At 43.5% G+C, this 23,809-nt stretch overlaps 3 protein-coding genes across 10 annotated transcripts in view; all 3 read right to left on the bottom strand.

Annotated features, from left to right (window-relative positions):
- The window catches only part of VPS8 (VPS8 subunit of CORVET complex), an 85,072-nt gene extending 80,896 nt beyond the window's left edge, over positions 1 to 4,176 (bottom strand). For 3 of the 4 annotated variants that reach the window (XM_075032169.1, XM_075032171.1, XM_075032170.1), the window contains exons 1-3: positions 3,934 to 4,176; positions 2,830 to 2,898; positions 870 to 1,000 (exon numbers count right to left, since the gene is read on the bottom strand). In XM_075032169.1, the coding sequence (XP_074888270.1) occupies positions 870 to 1,000; positions 2,830 to 2,898; positions 3,934 to 4,059 (326 nt within the window). In that variant the 5' untranslated portion in view covers positions 4,060 to 4,176. Of the gene's footprint in view, positions 1 to 869; positions 1,001 to 2,829; positions 2,899 to 3,531; positions 3,881 to 3,933 lie in introns of those variants that run through there. The other variant, XM_075032172.1, reaches the window with a different exon arrangement.
- Positions 4,177 to 4,201: 25 nt separating this feature from the next.
- NME9 (NME/NM23 family member 9) lies at positions 4,202 to 14,908 on the bottom strand. 3 transcript variants are annotated; one of them, XM_075032180.1, is made up of 8 exons: positions 14,308 to 14,908; positions 13,044 to 13,169; positions 9,743 to 9,800; positions 8,773 to 8,876; positions 7,646 to 7,717; positions 6,608 to 6,724; positions 5,060 to 5,135; positions 4,202 to 4,334 (listed from the first exon to the last, which is right to left on the bottom strand). In XM_075032180.1, the coding sequence occupies exons 2-7, from the start codon at positions 13,074 to 13,076 to the stop codon at positions 5,079 to 5,081; spliced, it is 441 nt and encodes a 146-aa protein (XP_074888281.1). In that variant the 5' UTR covers positions 13,077 to 13,169; positions 14,308 to 14,908; the 3' UTR covers positions 4,202 to 4,334; positions 5,060 to 5,078. The 3 variants fall into 3 exon arrangements, with proteins under 3 accessions (XP_074888281.1, XP_074888282.1, XP_074888283.1); XM_075032181.1 differs by having other exon boundaries at positions 6,618 to 6,724; XM_075032182.1 differs by lacking the exons at positions 13,044 to 13,169; positions 14,308 to 14,908 and adding an exon at positions 10,412 to 13,003 and having other exon boundaries at positions 9,743 to 10,001.
- Positions 14,909 to 15,037: 129 nt separating this feature from the next.
- The window catches only part of ARMC8 (armadillo repeat containing 8), an 81,642-nt gene continuing 72,870 nt past the window's right edge, over positions 15,038 to 23,809 (bottom strand). For 2 of the 3 annotated variants that reach the window (XM_075032173.1, XM_075032176.1), the window contains 5 exons: positions 23,712 to 23,807; positions 21,481 to 21,576; positions 20,915 to 20,987; positions 19,541 to 19,634; positions 15,038 to 17,638 (listed from right to left, as the gene is read on the bottom strand). In XM_075032173.1, the coding sequence (XP_074888274.1) occupies positions 17,605 to 17,638; positions 19,541 to 19,634; positions 20,915 to 20,987; positions 21,481 to 21,576; positions 23,712 to 23,807 (393 nt within the window). In that variant the 3' untranslated portion in view covers positions 15,038 to 17,604. The remainder of the gene's footprint in view (positions 17,639 to 19,540; positions 19,635 to 20,914; positions 20,988 to 21,480; positions 21,577 to 23,711; positions 23,808 to 23,809) is intronic. The other variant, XM_075032175.1, reaches the window with a different exon arrangement.

Below are 23,809 nucleotides of genomic sequence, written 5' to 3'. Positions count from 1 at the left end.
TTTCTGCCCACTCTGTACTGGAAACTGGTTAAGCCACTCCAGGTAACATTTCCCTCAATACAAACCATCTTATTTGAAAAAAGAAGGGACAGTGAGTCAGTACACCACCATAAACCATCACATTTAAGAGTGTTTATATCCTATACAATTGCTCATGCAACAATCACAACTTCTTATGGCACATAAGGCGGCCATGGAAGTGGCTCAGGATGCAGGATCAGGCTATCATTTGAGTAATTAATGAGACAAGTCAGCAGTATTATAGCTAATTATCACGTTCCAGGCTGCCTTTAGATGTCAAGATTAGCATTCCATTTACAGGAGTGACAGCAGTTCACTTGCTTTTTAAAAATAACCACCAGCTGCTTGCAGACTCTGGAAGTCATCAGACACACCTTTGAAAGATTTTCTTTAAAACACTGAACCATGATGACTTTAAAGATTCCATTAAAATTTAGAGAAATTTAAATACTCCATCTCCCAAAAAATGCATTTATTGCTCAAACAGGCAAGCCTCAGCGCAAAACCGAATCCCATCTTTGTCTACTTGATCTTGCAGGAATAACACTACTCTGTCAAAAGCACCATCACTAGAGTCCCTGCAGCATCACCCTGGGACGTCAACACTAGGATATAACAGCAGGAGACAAAATCCACACATGCAATTAAAATGTTACTACAAGACAAATTGCATGCTCAGAGCAAAGCTCAGGGAGGAGGCAGCAGGAGGTTGCCTTAGGAAGTTTCAACTGTTCTTAGCTTTGGATTGTCCTACCAACTCAAAAAAAAAAAAGAATTTATTTTTAATGGATCTAAGCAGTGCTCCTTCAAATATCATTTAACCTCCCAGGGTATGAGTCCTGCAGTACCTTTTCAGGTGTGTCCGGTCCCCGCTGTCAGAGCTTGCTACAGAAGATGTGTCATAGGAGTGTGTATCTGTGTTATCAATGTTCAAGAGAAAGGGATCCTCCAAAATGAAAGACTCCTCTTCATCATCAGTCTGAAGAAAGAGAATCTCCACAGCTTACTAAATGTTCAAAATGCACAACACCCTAACCAAAACATTAGCAAAATAGCATCAATTAAGCAGAAAAATCAAGAAGGAGAGGACAAGACAGTCTCACACGTAAAAACCAGAAATATATATTATTTTACTAGACAGATTCTGTGGAAGAACTGGTTTCCAGAATTCACAACAATCACAGAAGTGGGCTGGAGAGAAAGTTATTCAACTAATCCTTCTTCCCCAGCTATTATCTACTCCATCAAAACTTCAACAGACCTTTGACTAAGCTGTTCTCAAAATTCTCCAATTGCCGAGAGAAGGCCTAGACTCCAACACTTCACCACGTGGTGGCTAAGAGTCTAGTAGTACCTCCGGCTGCTACAAGGGTTGATTTTGCTCTTGTCTGTGCTATTCTGCTGGTGATATCTCTCTCTCTTCTCAAGCTTAGCCTGGAAATTTTTTTTTATTATTTTATATTTCCATTTTATAATATTTTATATTTTATTTTATAATATTTTAGTTTTTATTTAAACGGCCATTCTCCCTGACATCTTCTAAATTCAGTACAGTTCATGTTGCTCTCGAAGCTCAGAGCCAGAGACAACAAACACAATATCCCAATTAATGCCAAAGATGGTCCTCATTTGTCTTACAGCTGGCAGACCTGTGCCCATTAAGTATCTCTTTTTCCAGTGGAGCTGTATACCCTTCTGGTTCAGAGAGGTTGTTTTCCACTGAAATCCTTTTCAGAAGATGCTTTGCAAGTCATTCCCATCCCATATATACTGAGATAAATAGCACTGGAGTAAGACTTTGTATTTGTCTGCATTGAACTACACTTTCTTCATGATTACCTCTCAAGTTTAAGACTTGGATTCTACTCTGATGTGGATGTGACTGCATCTCCTTACAATTTGGTATCAATCGAAATTTAGTTAAGTTCCCTCTGCCTTCATCACCCAAGGCATCGGCAGAAACAGGACATATGTCTGTACACTACCCCTTCTACTATTCCTCTTGTTCCTAGACTGTATCTGCTTGGGGCACCTTATACCCGTATCTTTAATACAGCTTTTTGAAAGAACTGTCACCTCTCCCAGGCTCCTCTTCCCTCTATACCAACTTCCTAGGCAGTCCAACCACCAGTTTCCTCAGTTTGTTAACAAGCTTCATTTCTTGAATTTTATCTTTACTTCCATGCCCTTCTTTTCCTTCTAAGAACCATGCACTCATGTGGCTATTGTAAAAAATGCTCTGAATTGGATACAAGCAAGACAGTCAGTTCTGCCCTGCAAGGTACTACAGGCAACATCAGATGTTGAGACAGTTCATTACTCCTGCCATAGGGCTAAATACATGAAACATACAAAATAAATGGAGCTGTGAAAAATCTAGTTCTCGTCTCCTCCCACAACTTAAGAACTACCTGGAATTTTCTGCATTTATTTTTAGTTTTAAAATAAACAAAAAACCCACAACCAAAAAAACCAACCAAAACCATTGACGACCCTGACCTTTAATGGACTGTATAGTTAGTCTTCAGGTGACTGTCCAAATCCACAGGTGAACATGCTTAAACTTGATGGAAATCCTTTATGTTTCAGCTGTGGATATTTTGATTGAAAAAAACAAAATTCCATACTACACACTGTACAGCAATTACTCAACTGAGCATGTACTTTGTCAGCTATCAGTATCAGGAAATTATGAAGTTATACAATTTTATTTCCCAGGAAAAACACAATATGAGAACCACCAAAGGAGTATGGACTGCCTCGTCTTAGTTTCTGCCTGTCTTAGAGCATATCCAACGGACCACTCACCTCATTTAAGATGCTCTCCAGTGTTGGAGGGGTATCAACTTGAGGAATGTCAAATTCTTTGTCATCAATCTGTACATCAGAAACCACAGACTGAGTTTAGGTTGCCTATTCCACCTCCCAAACTTTTTCCCAACTAAAGAAAAAAAAAGCAGCTATGCATGCACTCTTTCCAACATACCTCTGCCCAGAAAGGCACCACGTATGCTACAATTTCTCCTATTCAAAATGCATTCTCTGAAATTTGGCATTGCAAGACAGAACAAGAGGTATTTAGCATCAAAAATATAAAATAGTTCTCTGACCTGTGCCCAGATCTGAAATTTCAAATGCCTTTTTTTTCTTTGTTATTTCTAAAGATCACTAACAGTGTTACACTGCCTTTCTAATACAGACAGACATCAGTACCCAACATTTTTTTTCTGATTGCTTACTAATGGGAAAAACCGTAGTTTTCTTTAAAATAAAGATACTTTTATCTGAGACTTGCATTACCAAAAATCAAGCACAGCTATGATAGGAAGGCTAGCCCCAGCACCTCTGTCCTACTCACCTACAAAACTACTACTGTTCTGTCCCCACACCTCCTCGGTGGCCACGGACTTAAAACGGGCTGACTACACGACTAAGGTCTGACGCAGGATTGTTTTAGACTCTTGACTGCCTGCTCCTCTAGCAAGTGTCTAGTACAAGCGTGCCTGTTACCTGCATTTTGCCCCCCAGCAAGAACGGGGTCCCTGCGAGTTCTTAGGGGACACTCAACCACGGTGAAAGTTACCCCCCTTTTCAGCGTAAGGCTGAGCACCGGCGGGACCAACGCCGCCGACCGAAACGGCTGATCAGCGGCGGGGTCTCGCCGCGCCGCCCGCCCCACGGACCTTCCCTCACGGCTGCCTGAGGGCGCCCGCGCCCGCCCGCCCCGACGACGAGCGGCGCTGAGGGGAAGGGAGCGGCCCGGCCGGCCGGGGGCCGGCACAGACACCGCGGGGCTCCGCGGCCCGCCCGTGTCCGCCTCCCCGCCGCCCTTGGGCCGCTTCAGCCGGAGGGAGGGAGAGCTCCGGAGGCGGCGGGCAGGGAGCCGCGCCCGCGCAGAGGTTCGCGACGCACCAGCTCGCTGCGTGAGTCCAGCTCGCGGTCGAGCTCCGCCGCGCTCAGCCGGTGCGCGGGCGGCTCCGGGCACGGCTCGGCCTCCGCTCCCGCGAGGCAGACGCCCTGCTCCGGCGCCGCCTCCATCGCCGGGCTGCGGGACGCGGCGGCCGCCACAACAGGCCGGCACCGCCGGGACTCGAACCGGCGTCCGGAGACGCCCCCCCCTCCCTGCGCAAGCGCAGCCCGGCACGGCCACCCTCCTCCGTGCCGGCCTTAAAGGGGCCGCGGCGCCCCGCGCTGCCGGGAAGGACAGAGCCGGCGGTGCTGCCGCACGAAATCCTTTTATTTAATGGGGAATCCCGCGTCCGCTCCACGACGACGGCTGGGAAATCGGGCCCGGGACCGACGGGGGCGTTAGCCTCCGAGGAAAAGAAAAGGGGAAAAAAAATTAGTAACAGGTAAAGAAATGAAACACAAACATGCATTGCACCCCTTCCAGACCCACGGTGCCTTAGCTAAAGCCAAGTGGGTTTTGCTACAATTCCCAGCATTTTGGGGCCCAGGATTTGGTATGAACAGTGTATCCCAGCAAAGTGTATCTGCAGTGTATCTGCAGCTGTATCCCAGCAAAGCCAAGAAAAAGCATCACTGCAGGTTAGAAATTGGGTGAGAGACAAAAGCCTTTGGGAATGCACGGCTAATTTTAGACAACATAAGAGCTGGTGTATCAAGATTTGGTGCCTGAGTGTTTGTGTTTTCCTTTAAAAACCACCTGGAAAAGCTGAGCAGCATTTGCAGCTAGTTCAGTATTTCAGTTATTCAAGAGAGAAGAAAGCCATAAGGGGGGGTAAGTACTGACAAATGTAAAGTAAAACACACGTTGGAAGGATAAATACTTAAGAGTTTAACGATCTCAGCCACCCAAGCTAACCTGGTCTCTTATTTGTGCCTACACATACTGTTTCAAGGTGACACTACCCTGTGTACTTCTCTGGAGGAAGAGCCCATGTTGTGCCCATTTGGAGGAATGGCCCCTCTGGTGTCTGACTAGCAGCAGCAGCTGAATCGTCTTTTAGGGTTCCAGCTTTAGCAACATAGCACATACAAGGGCATAAAGAGCATCCTACTGCCATGGCTGCCTTACCTATTTGGCCTTCCTGTTGTTATTCCTGAAGAGCAGCTATGTATCCCTCCTCTCTGGAGAAGGCTCTGTCTTGTACCTAGTAGCAAGAGCATGTGGATGAGTGAGCAAGGAACATCCTGAGTGTCCTCTTACCCTCTAGGTGAGCATCTGCCAGGCAGGTCCCCACTTTCCACTTCCACCTGAGCAGGAACCAGTCCTCCTGCTGTCACTCAGGCCAGGCTCAGCTCAGCAGTGAGAGCAGAGGATCTACCTCTCCAGGGTCACCTTCTGAGCTCCAAATCAGTTGACTAGCAAAAGCTGGGGAAAAAGCATTCACAAAAACAGGCCAGCCAACGTCACCAGAGAGTGCTACTCAGTGGAGGGAGCTTGCAGCTACCAACACAGGTAGACCTGTGTTGATTCAGGAGACCACACACAAAAAGACATCCCTACAGCAGTGGCTCAGCAGACCAGCTGGGCTGAGGAGAGGTAGGCCTGGGGCTGTCTCTGGTTTCAGCTCTGAGGACTGCCCAGCTGCTCTAAGGATACACCCTGTACCAGCAGTGCCCAGGCTAGGAATCTGGAACAAAACCAGAGTTGTGACACTTAAGATGACAAAGGTCTCCAGGCTGATGAAAGATTTAATAGCAGTCTACAGAAGTCATCGGTGACATGGAGAAGGTGACTAGGGAATAAGAGTCACTTCAGCGTATGAGAACTAGGGAGGAATTAAGTCATGCTATCGCACAGCCAGTTCAGAACAAACAAAGGGCAGCAGTTTTTTGGTAACGCTTTTCCGAACAGCACCCTGGCAGCAGCAGGCTGCTGGAGTTTGCTGGGCTGGCTCTAGGCTCTGACACCAGAGCTCACTGCTGGAAGGAGGAAAACATTTGCCATGCAATAGCCCAGGGCTTTATAGCAGGCACTACAGACTGCACAAGCACTGTACTATAGAGCTGCTGAAATGTAGATTAATTGATCACACAGTGATATCCAGAACACACACAGTGATATCCAGAACACAGGCACCAAGTCCCTGCAGCTGTAGTTCAGTGAGAAAGATGAGCAGAGCTCCAGAACAGACTCCAGGCAGAAATGCACAGAAGCAGTCACACCAAGAAACAAAAATGACTAAGATTGCAATGAACCGTCCCCCACCACAGCCTAAGAAATGCCATCACACAGACCTCCTAGAGATCCTGGAATTTGAAGCTGATTAGGAAGGTAGCTTTAAGGAATAAAATAAATGCTTAGGGTAGGTGAAAAGGTGAAGAGAAGAGTTTCTCTTTCATCCTGCAGAGCTGGATGGTATGTACTACTCTGCTCATCAAGAGGACAGAGGTTTTGAAAAACACAATCACACTTTCCAGCTTCCTCCATCTAGATAGGTTTCACAGGCTTGTGGACACTCAAGCAGCACGCTAACCAGATTTCAGAGACAGTCCAGACAAAAGGACAGGATTTTTGCAAAGAGGTAACTCTGCTTTAGAGCTATGCTGGCACTGGGGAGCTGAACCTTTCCTCTGGCATGCACATCTACAGGTATTTAAGGAATTAGTGACTGATTACCACCACACACTTTCCTCCATGTTCTAAAGCCTTCCTTTCCACTGCCAGCTGTTCCAGGATGGTCTTCTGCAGCAATGGTGCATTCGCTCCTCTTACAATAGCTACTAATTCTCCTCCCTAAAATGCATGAAAAGCAAATCAGTTAGGAAGTGCTCAAGTAGTGCCCTCTGGGCTCTGGAAATCACCAAAGCAGCACACCACATATGGTATTATGTACCAGGCCCTCCTCCCCGACAGAGCTGCTCTGCTCCAGAACAAGTGGGAAGCTTTGGAACAACATTCTTTATCGTTCCTGATAAGTCTTAGGATGAACCAAAGCAGCTTGTGAAAGGAGTGAGATCCTGCAGTAGCAGGAGGCTGAACATGAAGGCCCCGCAGAGCAAAACACTTGTTCACGGGGTAACATGGCATGAATACTACTCACATGGACTCAGCCAGCCACAAGACCCTGTGGACACATACAACTTTCAGGAAGTCACAGGGATCCCTGGATGTGAATGATAGGGATTTTCATGACTAAGATACCCTCCCATGGAGGGGGAAAGGGACATGAAATACAGCCATCCATCACAGGCTACATGGGCTTCCCCCCAGGAAAAAACAAAACAAAACAAAACAAACCTCAACAATCTCTACCTAGAGGAGTTCCTGCAACTTTGTGCAATATCTGCCTTTCACTCACCTGTGCAATTTAAACTGTTTTACTTCATGCACCCCTTAATCTCTCAATTGTTTTTTTAATTAATAAAACAAAATTACATTGTTCTGTTTCTTGGTGGCAAAGCAGAAGATATTTAAATTTAAAATTACATTATTCTGTTTCTTGGTGGCAAAGCAGAAGAACTTTAAATTTAAACTCTGTCTGTACATTCTTATCCATGCAGCACTTGATCACCAGTAGATACTGGCAGATATAGAGCAAATAAAATTGTACTGTTGCACACGAAAGAAAAAGCATCTCTCTCAAAAAGAACAGTTATTCCCACTGGGAAGTTATATTTACTGCTATGCGACTACTGTAACAATATTTTCACTCACTGCATAGAACAGAAAGACAGGCTTGCATTTTCCTCTGTATTTTTTCAGAGCATCAATGGAATCAACTTCAGCCTAAAAAGAACGTAAAAGAAAACACGTGTTTCTAGAAAACCATTTCTGCTTCAGAGGAATACACATGGAACTGCCTGGACTCAAGACATCCTCAGCTGGCTGGTGCTCATCCCCCACGTACAGCAAAACACCTCTGAGTCCCAGTCTTACAGGCCAAAATGACACTGGTCAGAGCCAGGGCCACAATCGACTCCCAGCTCAGTACCAGCAACCTAAGAAGCTGGCAGATGCCTGGCAGGTCTCACCTGCAGGGGTTGGAACAGCAGCTCTTGTGAGGCAGGGATATCTATCTCACTGCAGCTTGTCTAAGTGAATCCCAGAGAAAAAGCCTGTAAAACTTAAATGGGGGCCCCTTGTCTGTAAGGAGTGCAAGAAGTGACAGGAGGACCTGTGGTGGCAGCAGCAGAGGCAGCAGGAGGCTGCAAGGAGTGCTGAGCAGGAGCCTCCACGAGAAACCTCACTGCCCATGGCTGTCAGCAATCAAGTGCTGTCCTTCAGCCAGGAAAGGCATTTAAACACAGAATCACAGCATGCCTGAGGTAGGGAGGAACTTCTGAAGGGCTCTAGTCCAAGACCCTGCCCAAAGCAGGGCTAGTCTCAACGTTATAGGAGGTTGCTCAAAGCTGCATTAGTTTTGAGCATCTGCAAGAATCGGTGCTCCACAGCCTCTCTGGGAACTTGTCCCAGTGTCCAACCACTCCTATACTGAATACCTTCTCCTTCTATCTACTTGGATTTTTCCCTGCTGCAACTTGATCCCGTTGTCTGTTATTCTTTTACTGTGTACCACTGAGAAATGGGAAAATGAGAAATTGGTGAACAAACCCAGAAATCTGAAAAGTACAGAACACAGTTAAAGCCTGAAAATTCTTAACTATGTGAGTTCTTATTGCTGTAACCAAGAGTCTGGATTTGACAGACTCACTCACACAATCTGGAACTCCTGGACTGTTACCATTTGGACTGAATATTGGAAAGATAAATGACTTCAGCCTTTAGTTACTTGCTAATTTCAGGGGACTAGATATTTTAAGCAGTGCCAAATTAGATCTTACCACAGCAAAATGCAGGAGATCACTGCCAACTTCATTCCTTACTTTTCGGAAAAGATCCACTACTGTTGTGCATGGACCACACCAGGCTTGAAACGCATCAACAACTGCAAGCAGGAAAATTAGTAAGAATGAAGTCAAAATGGGTCAGTTTAGACATAGACCAATAGGTTGGTTTGTGTACTTTTCCACTTTGCAGCATAATCATTTGGAAGGGGACTGCAAAAGGCTGCTAGTGCAATAAGAATAATCTTGAAAACCTCTGAGGATTGAGGTTGTCTCCTCTGGTGACCTCTGCAGCACTGCCCTCCTGGGGAAGGAGATTTTCCTCCCATCCAACATGAATTTCCCAAGCTGCAACTTGTGGCTGTTGCTCCCACAGTTCTGTCTGGAGTATGGCAGGACTCCTGCTGAGTTCTAGAAGGGCTATGGATTCAATTTTGAAGTAGAAAATATCATACTCTTTCAAGGTTTCAAATGCTAGATCAGAGGATGAAATGACATTATAAAATAACAAGCCAATAACAATGATGAGGAGTCGTCTTTGGAAGAAACATTGACATGGCTGTGACCTTGGAGGTACCAGATATTCTAGGGAAAACTGCTGCACAGAGGTAGAGCACATGAGGCTTACCTAACACCCCTTTAACCTCTCCCCTCCTTGAGAACCAGGGCTGTTTCTCACATTGGGGACTGGGGACAGTCCTGCTCCAAGCGGGTGGCTGGACTGGAAACTCCAGAAGCTCCTGCACTAGCACTGCTTTGATTGCACGATAATTGTCCCACACAAATGAAAAAAGACTACAACTTCTAGCTAGTCTCACTTCTGTTTGCATATTTCTTTCTTCCATTCAGGGCAAGAGGAATGGAGGGGCTGACAGAACATCTCTATCGGTAGTAACTGATTCCTAACAGTACTGGTGTCCTTTTAACACAGAACAAAAGCAATCTAGTACACTGACCAAACCCTTACCAATGAGTCCTTTGAGACACAGCATTTCTTCCCAAAGCTCCTGGCTATTGATGTTAACCTGTGTGAAAATTTAAAAACACAGTAAAAGCAAGAGTAAGTCATCAGGTACTACCTAACTGCTGCAAACGTGCTGACAAATCACTTCATGCTTGCACTTAAGATGGACACATCTGCCTGAAGAGGTATTACCTGAGCACTCGGGAAACCCTTTTGACTGTGATCCTCTCACCTCTGACCAGCTGGGCAAGGCCAAGCTGTGCTAGAACATGAATGGAAGACCTCTGAGAAAAAACAGCTGAAGTTGGATATCCTCACTCCCAAACTCTCATTCCTTCCCCGCTTCCCACATACTCTTGCTACCACCTGACACCAGCTCTTAGACACCCATGAGGAAGCCAGCTAACTCTGTAGAAAAGCTTACTGGATTAGAGACTCGTTGTATGACAAGAACCAAGGAAAGGCAGATGGAAAGGGCAGCAGCATCCAGCCAAGAGCAAGCCCTCCCCTGTTTAGTGGCAGCAACTACTTGAACAGTCTGGCTGCTTGGGGACCCCAGACTCAGTTTGTAGAGAGACTAAGAGTTAGTTGTTTGGGGGGAGACTGGGGACACAGTTCCCTGCATCTTATCAGGGCCTCTGGCTGACTGACCAGAGCCCTGCCTGAACCTACCAGGCTGTGTCATATATGGCGCAAGAGGGAAGGTCTGTGAAATACCCATACGGCCTCAGTTTTTTCCTGGCACTCAACTCCATGCAGCAAGATCTGAGAGCAGGGAAGAGCTCCAGATGTTCCTCCTGTGCTTTGCCATATCATACAGCCCTGCAGGTGTGCAGGTACCAGGAAGAGCAGCAGGCAGCAGGGATGAGGGACTCCCTACTGCAGCACTCCTGCTATAGAAGAAACGAAGACCTACTTCATTTTCACTTAAATGGAAGTCTGACATGTGATCTTTTAACACAGGATAGCAGCTAAAACAGTTAAGAGCCACTGACTGATAACTGACTGGACTGGTTCTCTGCAGGCTGCCCAGATGACCGCACAAGAAGCGGGGACTTGGAGGAGAGCCACACACACGCTGACAACCACTAGGTCCCAGCTCAGCAGGGACCTCCCCTCAGAGCCAGCACAGTGCTCAAAAGCAGCAGTGAGGTGGTGGTCTGGGCTGACCTGCAGCATTCAGAGTGCTGCTTCAACATGCTCATCTCCAGCACGCATCCTCCTTTCCTCACCCCTGTTTCAGACCCAGCCCTCATCACATTTTCTAAGTCAGATGATTCTCCACCAGCAGTTTCTCACCTTGCCTGCACACAAGCTATACTACTTTGTTAAGATGTTTCAGTCTTGATAAAATAAGCTAGTAAATACACAGCTTTCATAATGTCTGGGCACTAGAGGGTGGTCTGAGCCAGGCATGTCCTTACCTGAATTAGTGGCTGCCATCTAAAGACTTCCAAAACATAGTGAACAACAGACAGCATAGAAAGATCTAGGTTGAAAGGGATCTGCAGAGTTCTTAGTCTAATCCCCTGCTCAAAGCTCAGTGTTAGATCAGGTTGCTCAGGAGCTTACCCAGTCAAGGATGCCCTAGACAATTCCATACATTATGCCACGTACTATATTATACTACACCTCCATTACTGTAATTAGAAAGGAAAATATCTTTAGCATCTTCCCCATCTTACAGAACTTGCCCCTCAGTATGTACTTCAAAAAACACAGTATAAGTTTAAAAAAAAAAAAAAAAAAAGGCTTCTTGAGAAATGTAAGATCTGGTTTTGTTCACCCTGAACAATGATGATTCCTAATAACTTTCTCAACTGGTATCATTAATTCTAACTATGTTTAGTCTACACTGCAAGACAGTAAGTTGTAATAAGGCCAGCTATTTTACAATAATTAAGACTAAAGTGCATTAAAGGACTGCTAAAATTGCAAAGTCAACAATTCCAACAGTGGAAACTCCAGTGCAAATTAAATGGCCTCTTACAAATTTTCAGAGATGTCACTGGAGGTCATACAGTACAGTTTCTCCAGGACCCCACCTCACTCAGAGAATGGAGAGTTGTTCAAACATGTCTGTCTGTTCAGCACATGACCCCAAGCCTAATTTTTTCAGAGAACACCTGCAGAATTAAGAAATTTAGTTATTCCAGTTATCACTAGTGCTAGGATCACTCTTGGAGCATTTCACAGAATGTTAATGAGTTCAAATGATTTATGATAATAATTTGTGATAATGAGTTCAGCTGTGAATTCAGCTGATGGACTCAGAAAGTAATGCCAGCACCCTTCAAAGTGCTTTGCTGATTTGGATGCCCTGAGGCTGCTAGGACTTGGCTTTTCTCTAATATAACCAGAACTTTTCTAGGCCATCACATCATGTCCTACATGAGGTTCAGCTTTCATCTGCAGATGTGAACAATCACATTTTTTGCAGATCTAGACCCAGCCTTCCCTTCGTTGCCAAAGGTGCAAAGCCTGGTTGATGTAATTTTCCCCACCGCACAGGAACACAGTTGGACAAACAGCAGTAGAAATGATTTTTACCTTAATAAAGTGATCTTCTTTCTCTTATACAAATGTTCACATTTTCACTCCATGCTTTCCAGTTTTAACAGTGAATAAACAAGGTTATAGACCCCATGATCTCCTTCAGTATTTCTCTCTTGTGTTTCAAAATTTGAAGGAGACCTTCATAACCTATTTTGGGTTTTTTCAATGTTTTTGCATACTAAACTGCTCTCGGAAACCCTCTCTCCCCTATGCAGGTAGTTATAAAGCATCATTACGTCAGTTGCGCAGTGTAAAGACAGAAGTATTCCTCTACATATCATTGTGAAATAGGTTTTTCAGCCTTTGAACTTTTCTTGTACCTCCTAACTTTTCCACCTTCACAGCGATCTTTCTAAATATGTGAACTGGTCAGAAATGTTCAGTGACGCTTGCCATTCAGGAGAAACCCCCCGTTTCCCAGTTCCCTATTTCTCATTGTCCCATGAAACACAGACGCATTTTGACCTATGAAAGCGGCCAAACCCATGACAGCTTGTAGCAGCTCTGAAACAAAACCTGCAGCCCCACAGTAACCTCCCTCTGCGCCCCATAGCACTGACTTTGGGGGACAGATTTGACTTGCCATGTTTTCCCATGCTTCCTACCTGCCTTCAGGAATGTTTTTCCACCAGAAGGACCTCACAATACAGTTTTGCCAGCAGAATATGAGATACCCCAAGACTGAACTTCAACCTTTGCACTTACTACAAGTTTAAAAAGATATTTTAAAAGCCTGGCTCCTACTGACCTGCAGTACTACCTCCTTTTTCTTTGCAGCCATCCTTCTGCAGGAACAAAGGTTCTTAGAGCAGCAGTCCCAAGCGCAAAGCACTGCAGATGCCCTCCAATTATGTGAATCCAACTGCTGGCTAACCTGCACCACAGAGAAAGCTTTTAACCCATCTTTGCTCCTTCACCCAGGACGCAGAGCCTCCAGCAGCATTCCTGCCCTGTTGGAGGGAGCAGGATTACCTCAGCAGCACCCAAAGCCCGGACACAGCTCTGCTTGCACCCTTTTCATAGAGGCGAGGTGCTGCTGTGGGGCCTGAATTGCTGCTCACTTTGAGAGACACAGCAGCCTGTCCCCTCCTCACCCCGTGAGGGTGGCAGAAGCAAACCAGTCCCAGCCAGGGCCCAGCAGTACCTGCGCGGTGGCTGGCAGAACCCCAGCGCTGCTATGGCAGCCCTGGTAACATCCGGGCAGAGCGGCAGCCCAGCCCGCCCCACTCCTTTCTCAGCATCCGCTGCAGCTGGGAGGTTCAGCTCCATCTCCTCTGTTACTCCTATTCAAGAAGCAGCAGCCGCTGGAGCCCCTCCGCCTCCTCTTTGCCTGCCAAATCTGCCCAACTCCCCCCACAGCAGGCCCCGTGCCCCCAGCCTACCGCACACTCCTTGGCTCCAGTTTTGCCCCGTCCCTCCCAAACTGAGGGCGCAAAACAAGGCACGGAATCCAGATGTGACCTCCCTAGCACTGAGCACAGGGGATAAGCTGCTGGCCCCCCTCCAAATGCAGCTCAATTGTTGAAGTTGGTTGGGGTTGTTCTTTCTTATTTGCAGTGAGCACAGAGCACCTCTGCCCAGCACCACCCCCCCAGGGTGATGCCCATTTGGGCAGGGCTGCTGCTCATCCTGTCCATTCCCACGCCTGGCGTCACTGGGCTCCAGAGGCAGACCTTGGTGGTGCTGCTGCTTGTCACACAGCACTTGATGTCTAGTGGCCTGGTCCTCCAGCTGGTCAAGGTCCCTCCTGGTTAAGGATTTGGCTTTTGGCACGTCAACTCCCCTAGTACCCCTGGCAACCTGAGGGGACACTGTCCAGTACCTCCAGGGCACACGGTGGGGCTGAGCCTTGGCAGGGGCTCCCCTGCCTCCAGCACCAGCTCAGCAGAGCAAAGTGCATCCCTGGATGCCTCCAGCAACTCTCTCTTTTTGTAGAAATAAGCTTCCAGTAAAGTCCTGGTGATTTTAACCCCCACTGAAATTTTGCACGTTTACACCTATCATGCGCTTACATTTTAGGATTCCCAAAGAGAGTCCTGTTAAACCCATTTTCTAGTCTTCAACAATCTAATCTCATGCACTTGAATTATCCTTCTGCCTGCTGTGCCACTGCTTCAGCAGCTTCATAGAGGTGCAGCATCTACTGCAATGGCTGTAAAAATAAATTTTTAAAAATATGAGATGTTTGCTTTAAGAATATACTGGCAAAAGATACTTTTGAGCAGGTCACTTAGCTTCTTTCACTATTACAATGCAAATCTGTGGTTGGAACAACAGCCAAATTATAAGTCTCAATTGACTTTCTGTGTGGGAGAGACTACTCCAAATGTGGACTGGAGGTGGTGGGGAGCAACCAACTGTAGCACTTGTCTGACAACTAGCATGCCAAAGAACTATTCACCTTTTGACACAGGTAACCTTGGAGAGAAGGACTACCATCACTGGACCCAGATATAAAGAGTGGACATACTTATCAACATTCATTAGGACTGGTTTTCAGAAGAGAAATGGCACAAGGAACATCAGAAATCCTGGTGATTTGTATTATGTCCAGACAAACTATACTTCTTTGGTTCTGCAAACAACCCTGTAATTCACAAGAGGCTGCTACCTAAATAAAGTTGGTAAAGATCTGGCCAACCAGCAAACAAGTTTGTTCCCACTGTGAATCTCAGGCTAGCAATTGTCAGTCTGTAGAGAGGCTGGCACAGAAAGCTGAGATTTCTCCATGAAGCTGAGAAAAATCTAGATGTTCTGGTAAAATTCTTTTTATTTACAGTATTCTTCTTTTTGTACATACCTATAGCAACATCAAAAATTATTCACAAAGCTTAACTGAATGTAAAAATGTTCTCATCCAACAGTTTGTCCTATCAATATCTGCGAAAAATGTCAACTGTTCTCATGCAGCAACAAGATTGTCTGAGCATTGTTTTTTAGGTTTTCTGGCAGAATTTTAGGAAACCACCTCAAAACTTGTTCACAGATACTTACTCACCTTTTTTCTGAACACCTTTAGGCACCAAAGTTTTATAGAATCAAACTCAGATTTGCTTTTAGAAACGTGAATTGGGGGAGGACGAGAAGAGATATGTAAGAACTTGAGCTCCTAAACATACACAGCAGGAGTGCAAATTTACAAGTCTGATGCACGTGGTACAGTTTTGCATTTACACTACTTGCCTCAGAACTTTTTTCTCAGTTCAAGCAAAAATATATTTGATTGAATTTTATAAAGAAGACTTCACTTCTGAGGTACTGATATTTATCAAGTTCTCACATATTTTTACTTTCCCTTTTGTTCAGCCCCCAAAGTCCATCATGAAAAATTTGCAGAAGGACATTAAAAAACTGCCAGTCACTTACTGCAATGCCTGGGGAAAAAGTGTCAGGTGCTCACTTTTATTTGTCTTTCAAGAGTGGAAGAAGTTACATGAAATGTATATATTCTCCTTTGCAACCAAGTGATAACAGTTATCTGATACACAGCACATTCAAATTCCAGGCCAAACTGTGGTCACATTTTCTGACACAAGTAGTTACTTCGGAAAAAAGTAAGGCTATCACAATTTGACCTTCTGATTAGAAATAAAAGATTAAGATACTTATCAAAATTGGTTAGCAAAGTTACAGACCTCTCTTCTTGCTGCAGCCCTCCTGAAGTTGAACGTAACAAAAGAAAGATTTGGTTTAAGACACCGGCTGCAATCTTTAGCATGCCTGTTAGTGCTTTGTAAATATAGTGTTTGGAGATTCTGACTATTAAAACTATGGTCTAAACTGAAATCAGAAAGTAGACGGGAAGAAAGCAAGAACCCTGAACTGCATGAAGGAGAGCTCCTTGCTGCCCTCATTTGTTTCTATGCATATTTGAATGTGAAGCCACCGGGGTCTCCTATTCCAGCCTAACCTTACGCAGTTGTCTTCATTTGTACTCATATTTTTTTCTCCACACTTACAGGCACAATTTCAGAAACTTATGGACAATCTAGGCTTCTGAACACAGTAAAATCCCATTGCTTATTATCCAGGTATCCAAATCCATGCAAGTGTGTATATCTGTATATATACACAAAATCCATAGCAACATCACTGAGCTAAAAACAAACAAACAAAAAAACAAACAAAAAAAACAACCCAATTTTTCCATCCCTTTCCCAACTTCATGCACCCAGCTGATCTTTCATGGATATAATATGTAAGTCACTTTCACTATATTTGGAGGTAAGGAATGCAAAACAAAAGCAATCCCTTAATCACTGCTTGCCAGCTCCTTCTGGTCTCTTGAAAGTATAACTTCTGCAACATACTGTTTGCTCTATTGATATTAGTGATCAGCAAATATTTATCACCAGTGAAATAAGCTAATCCTTCAGCAATTATCTGAGCAAGTTCTTGGCTACTAAAGCAATAGCTTATGCCTGCTGATATTGCAGCCACCTGTTCCTTTCCAGAAAAAAAGTCAACAGTCACACTAACTCTGAAGCATGAGCTTTTCTTTTAAAAACATAAAGAAACCCAAAACAATCCAGTTGACCCATTCCATGGATTTGAGCATGTCATCAGTACCAGGTGACCTTATATGGTGGTAAAAAAAACTCTTGGACCTTACCAGTACAGAATCCGCTGCTTATAATTTAGGGTCTACTGTCTCCCTCTATTTTTCTCTTTAAAAAGGAAGTATAATGTTAAGTTAAGCTGAAGTTCAGAAATGCATATATTTTACTTAAAAACATTCATCTGTTCAAAATTCAAAATAAACTTTATGGGATACAACAGTTTGGTTTTTTTTTTTAAATAACATTTCATTCAAACTGTATATAATTCATTGAAGTATTCGTACAGCAAACAATGGTTAACCCTTGAAAACCTGTAGAAAAAGATTTTCACACAAAAAAAAGAAAAACAAAATTGAGGTATCACACCCACACACATTCCCCCAAGCACACGCACACACTCTAGCACACCCACACACATCCACACACGCAGGCTGCAGCAAAAGCAGAAAATTGTAGGCCCAAAAGGAAAACGATGACTGATTGTTCTATCCGAAAGTCCAGGTAGCTCAGGAAAAAAAAAACCAAAAACCAAAACAACCCCCCAAGAGTCCTCTGAGTAAAGGAACTACCTCAAGAAAATTCTCAAGTGCACTGGAGACCTGATCATTTAAACTGTTTCTGCAAAGCAGCTCCCTGCACCTGAGAAAAATGCAGCCCAAGGTGACTTGTGCAAATATAAGGAGTCAGGAATATCTCCTGCTATTCCTTAAGTAGACATGAGGGGTGTCCATAGATTCAATTAGTCTTTGATCATGCAAGATACTGCTGGAGTGCTGTCTTCGCCCTGCAACAAAGGAACAACCTGTTAATTATTGGGGCTTGGCTTTATCATCAACAGCTTTATGTACAAGACTATGCATTTTGCCAGCAAAAGAGGGAGGATGAATGAGGTTAAAGGAAGCCAAATGGCTGGCTCCTTCAGTTTGGAAGAATCTAGCCTGTGGTGCAGAAGTGTTCTGCATCAGTTATAACCATTTAAGAACCTACCTTGCATCTAAGAATAATATGATCTAACCAAGTACATTAGATGTTCAGCATAAACTGAGCAACTTTCAAGTATGGTGGGGCTTGGGATGTATATTGAACCTCATTAACAACGCACCTTATAAAAAACACTTAAAGGCAGTAATTGTGAAGAACAAGTACTTTTCTGTAATACAGATGTACCATGAAAAGCAGGTCTTTGAGCTGAGAAATCAAAGAGGTGTTGTAACTCAGAACATACTAGAAGCATGTTAGTCCTGTCAGGAATACCGGCCCTACCAAAAACCTACAATGAGGTGAGAGAGAGAAAAGAAGCAACAGCCAGTGTAATACTGGAATTTATGTAATCTAACATTGTGCAACATTTTTGTTAAGAAAAAAAAAACCACCTCCCAAAAGTCTAGGGTTGCAGTTTCATCATCCCTTCAGCTAATTCAATGTCTCCTACCACCTGAAGTGAGAAGCTTTGCTCTTCCTTTGTCCCACACACCTCCCAACCATTCCATCATGACCTTGACAGACTTTTCCAAGTTCCGATACAACTCAGCAACCCAGAAGAAGAATATTTATTTTTTCCTTCCAAGTTTCCTCCTGCATTCACAAGTCATATCAGCTCATTGAGGGGGCTGATGAGGCAGAGTTGGGATAGGGTAAACAGTGGGAGCAGGTGGCCAGAAGAAACAGGAGAGACAGTGACTTGCAACAGCACTAAGCACAATCAGCTCCCTGTCTCTTAAAACCAAGGCTTAAGTGTTGACAAGCAAGGCCCATTTATCAGAAAGTATTTTTATGGTTTAAGTTTTATTCCTATTTCTCCCTGTTTGAAAACCCTATTTAGCTTTTCTGTAATTTTCTGTGAGCCTACTCATTAATATCTATACATTCCTGATTAACACCTTCAATACTGATATTTTGGCATAGATTTTAAACCGAGATGTCCTAACTTCACTACAAAGATGTCTAAGAACACTGGAATCTCTTTCATAAAAAGGAGAAACCCCAATTTAATGCATTTTAAAACACTGCAGTTTTGAGTTGTGTTGTCTGTGTATGACCTCTTCCAAAAATCAGACCATCTCCTTTAGTTCACGAAAGAAATACAGGTTGTTATTAACTGCAGGCGGGACAATCGCAAAAGTTAACATAAAAATCAAGAAACTGTCATTAGCTATTTTGGTTATATGTGTTTGTGAAGAAGCTAGATGATCTCTGCAGATACTATAATATCAGTAACAGAACAGGTATGTGAAAAGTTACTGTTAAGCTTAATTAGTTTAAAAGAATTTAACTAAGAATAACAACAGTGGTGATCCTGTATTATCTTTTTAATTCATAGTGTTATGTAATAGTTTACCACTGTTCCAATCCTCTGGAACTTTGTTAGTAGTCCAAGGTTTACAACAATACTTTTGTATCAGAGAGATTTCAGAGAGGACCCTCCACCAGTTTAGATGACCTTAAGCGTAGTTATTTTATACTACTTAGAACTTCACTAAAATTTGTTACTCCTAAGCAATAAAAAACCTGCTCTCTAAATAACTGTTCCTCATGATTTCTTTATACACCATAAAACTCAGTGCAATGATAGACAGTTTTCCTGGGGACTTTTTCTATAATCAAAAGATTTCAAAAAAAGATAGTTTTTTCACAAAAAGCAAAGATTTCCCTCTAATCTTCTCTTTGGATTTTTCTTTATACTCACTTGTCACACAGATTTGGATCCGATGACTGACTTAATTTATGTAGAATATCTACTATTCCCATGTCTCGTAGTTTATCTTGGCGTTCTTGTGAACCTACAACAATAAATCACATTGTTGGGAATACCACCAAAAATAAATGTCTGCAGAACTGAAGAAAGGAGTGGTAGCAAAAACCAGCTTAAAGGAGGGGTATGGAACACAGCTCAGTTAGAGCACAGTAATGGAAAAACTCCCTCAGTTGTGGCTACCTCTCAAGGGAGCTCTAGTTTCTTTTTTTGTACTCTGTATGCATATGTTTAAAGAAAAGAAAATTTTGAAGGCAAAAATCTGAACATATTTTATCCTAAAGTGACAAGCTTGACTTCAGTTAGTTTCTTCTCATCTCTCTGATTTGGATGTAAAGAACATTTAGCTGGAGGTGTGTTTCTGAGCCTGACTTGTAGCACTGTATAATGCCAGTATAATGAGCAGAAAGCCACCAGGAGCATAGCCAAGTGTCACACACTGAATGAAGTTCTGTGATCTGACAGATGTGGAATAAGTTACACAGTAGGGAAAAAAAAAACCAAACCAAGCAGAGACACTGATTTCTTTGCTGAAGATCAGCATGGTCAACTTGAGGGTCTGTAAATCATCCATCTAAGAAAGTCCTCCTCCCAGCCCCACCATTCCTCAAAGCACACCACCTCCTACCACTCCTTCCCATGCCATGTCTTCCAGCTCCACACCGCTGCCTCCATCTGCCCTCTCTACCCCTCAACACAAACACACATACTTTTCTGTGCAGCAGCATCCTTCAGCTCCCTCCTGGTTACCTTCTGTTGTTCCAGGCCATGATTCTTCTTACCAAACACGTTCCCCACTCCTTCCAGTTCCACCCACAAGTCCTTTGACTGGTTTCAGAGTCTCACTGCCCAATCCATTCCAGCCATCTATGCTGGGGAAAATTTCTTTGCAACAAATCCTCTTTCTAATCCATTTATCCTCTACAGTGAACCTGTTCCCTCCAACAATGAGTTTCCACAACCTCCTTAAGACTTGGAAGACCTCTTACTAGGATTCTCTTTCACTCCAGTCATTTTCTGATTTTAGAGAACTGCTACAGGTGGAAACCTCCCACTGTGTGATTCTGATCAACTCCTATTTATTGACACTCTCTTCTTGTGCCTCCCCTTCCTGCCCCAGAACAGCTCTCTACACTTTCCTCAATGTCCTCCTGATCACTCTCACTTATTCCATATTATACCTGTAATGACGTCTCCCTTTATGTTTTAGATCCCACTCCACTGTGTACTGCAAGTATTCATTACTATGCAACATTAACCTTTTGATCAGGATAGTAACTTGTATATGCATTAATGAGGCTTTCTTACCTTCTTCTTCATTCCATATGAGATTAGATATACAGAACATGGCAGCAAGCTGAAGTTTAGCATTTGAATGACTCTAAACATAGAAAAATAGTACTCAAGTTTAGAAGAAGAAATTCAGAAATTCTCAGACTTATATTTTCGCATTCACCCTGTAATAAATAAGGTAGCAAAGCTGGGACTAATTCTTATCTACAACTTCTCTCAAAGATAGTGCCATAACATAAGGCACTTGAATAGTGTTCAATCACTTCCTTTCAAATATTTATTGAGGTCTACAAGATATGCCTTTTCCAAAATCATGAAACGTTTTCCATGCAGATTTGTTACAGGTATTGCTTAAGTCACTGTAATATTCTTACAGGAAATAACCACTGGGTTTTCCTTTTAATCAGATCCTCAGTACACCTCTGCCATACAGAACTGCACTACATGATTTCTTAAACACAACTAGGTATATGAAAGTTAAGTGTATGATACTGAACAATTTACACAACAAAATGCTAAAGTACCCTCTTTTCATTCCTTCAAAAGACCAAGATAAAACCTTTAAGAGAAATTCCCCATACCATGTAGTATTTGATTTTCTGCAGGATATCATCATTGGTCATAATCAGTTCTTTTGCTGTTGTTCCATCTGCTATATTGGCAAGTATACATAATGTCTGAAAGAGAAAAACTGTTATTTGGCCACAGATCACATCCCATGATTTATATGGTTTCCCTGACAGCTTTGAACTTGTGACAAACAATTTCTTTAATTAGTTTTAATATCTTTAATCTGGAGTTTCCAGCTTGCTTACATCTGAGGCCAATGCCAAAGAGCTAACAGCTGTGGCTGAACAGCCCTGGCAGAAAACTGAGTCATTGCCATTTTAAAATAAAAAGCAACATTCATTAATTCACTTCAATGAGTAAAATTTTAAGTCTCTCATAGAAATATGCAGCATATAGAAAAGATTAAATACACTGGAAAATAAAGCAGTCTATTCTGTATCAGTGGCTAGGGGGAAAAAAAAAACCCAACCAACAACACCCGCCCCAAAACCCCCAAACATTTCCATCTAGTTCTTCAGGCCAGGAAAAGGAAAGACAGAGGCCTATCTGCTGATCTAGCAGAGTAATAATTTGTTTTCAACAAGTCTAATCACACATCTTACTTGCAGATAACTCAAACTACTAACGCATCTGGTTATTTTTTGCAAATTAGAGAATCCATCCTACAGAATAACCTTGAACCATCTAGGCCCACATTGGCACTACATGCACACGGCATGAAGACTTGCAGAGGCAGCTATCCTGGTTCTCAGGAGACACCAGGAGATGCTCTACATATTTCCGAAAGAGCTGTGGAAGGATTTAACCATCTTTTCTGGACATGCAAGGATGACTACAGGAGCCAGTCAGTGACAGAGACGAGCACTGCCCTGCTAGAAGCATGGGCTCTTGCATGCAGTTAGGCAGTGCTGGATGTATGACTTGATTCTGAAATGAAAGCAAGGGACACAGAAAATGCTCTGTGTACAAAGGCCCCAAACCCTAAAGGCTATATTCAACCCTAGCCTACTGGCCCTATCCAAGAGTATTTCTCAGGTACACCGATTCTCCTCAAAAATAATTCTGAGAGGCTTCGCAAGGTAAATAACGTATTGCAATGAAGGCCATTCCTGTTATTAGAGCTTTATCAGGAAGAACTATTTAGAAAGACACACCCGGTTAATCCTCAACTGTTTCAGAACCATAGTATCACTAAACTTGCTATCTATTAAGAGTCTTTGGGGGTTTTTTTTGCTAATTTTGCACTTAAATAGCCATAAAAGGCCTGCCTGCCTTCAGCCCATTCTTCACTGAGCAGAGACTTAGACCCGTCTGGATTTATCTGTATTTTTACACTCATTTGCCATGCTGTTTGCTACCAATATACATCCTAAGCCAAAGCAATCCTGTGGAATCTCCCACAGCTTCTTGCTGCCCCCATTCTTCATCACAACATCCCCCATATGAGGCTGACACAGGGTTCTCCAGCTGACTGTCTTGTCTGTCAGAGTTAATCAGCCAAATTCTGCCCATCTATTCTCTTACTTTTGCTTTAGCATCCCCGCAGCAGGTATCCCTGTACACTGGCCTCCTTATGCTGTCACCAAGCCAGGGATGCTTTTCCCTACTGGCTTTCCTCTTTCCTTCTCCCTTTCCTCTTCGCACATTGCTTTTCTTAAGTTTTAATTTGTCAGGGCAAGTCCCTCCCCACTATTTCCTGGCCTACACCAGCATGCTCTTTTCCCTGCTAGTGCCTCTCCTCCTCTAATCACTGCTGGCTCCTGCAGGCACCCAAGAACAGCTGAGTTACCACATCTCCCAGCAGAACATGTATTACTGCCAGCAAGGCAAGCAATGATGGTATTCTTCACTACTGACTGCTCCAGTGGCTGCTATAGGAGCAAATATAAAATAACCAGATGCTTTCCCCAGAGTGAAATACTGGCTTCTTTCTCTTCCCTTGTTCCTACTGTTCCCATTCTGCTATGCAATTGCTTTAGATTTAATTCTTCTGCTCTCACATACAGTGCCCTCCTCTTTACCAAACCTACATTTAAAAAAACATTCTGCATTCAATTCAAACACATCCATTAGAAAGAAGGACATTCTTGTAGGTACTAAAACTATTAATCTGACAGATCTCGGTAAAATATTCACAGCACATCATAATCCCAAACAAAAATGACATGTTAAGAAGAGTAAGCATTCTTAGCTGTTTCTTAAATTTTATTCTGCCAAGACAACACGAAACAAAAAAGGGTACCTGTTCTTTGACTTCTATATTGTGCTCCCCTTCCAGAATAAGGGTCACTGCTTGCATGATTTGCTTCCCATGAGTGCTCATTATATGGTCTATGTGCT

This window comes from Buteo buteo, chromosome 7, assembly GCF_964188355.1.
Source record: "Buteo buteo chromosome 7, bButBut1.hap1.1, whole genome shotgun sequence".
In the NCBI taxonomy this organism is placed as follows: Eukaryota; Metazoa; Chordata; class Aves; order Accipitriformes; family Accipitridae; genus Buteo; species Buteo buteo.
This window is presented reverse-complemented; position numbering and strand designations above follow the sequence as displayed.

What these genes read in the sequence shown, in the direction of transcription:
- NME9 (XM_075032180.1), bottom strand. Translation starts at nt 13,076, where the DNA reads ATGGCTGCAAAGAAAAAGGAGGTAGTACTGCAG. An exon ending in ATCTCCTGCATTTTGCTGTG is followed by an intron (nt 7,718 to 8,772) that starts GTAAGATCTAAT and finishes CGTTCTTTTTAG; the next exon opens with GCTGAAGTTGATTCCATTGA. An exon ending in CTGTCTTTCTGTTCTATGCA is followed by an intron (nt 6,725 to 7,645) that starts GTGAGTGAAAAT and finishes CATGCATTTTAG; the next exon opens with GGAGGAGAATTAGTAGCTAT.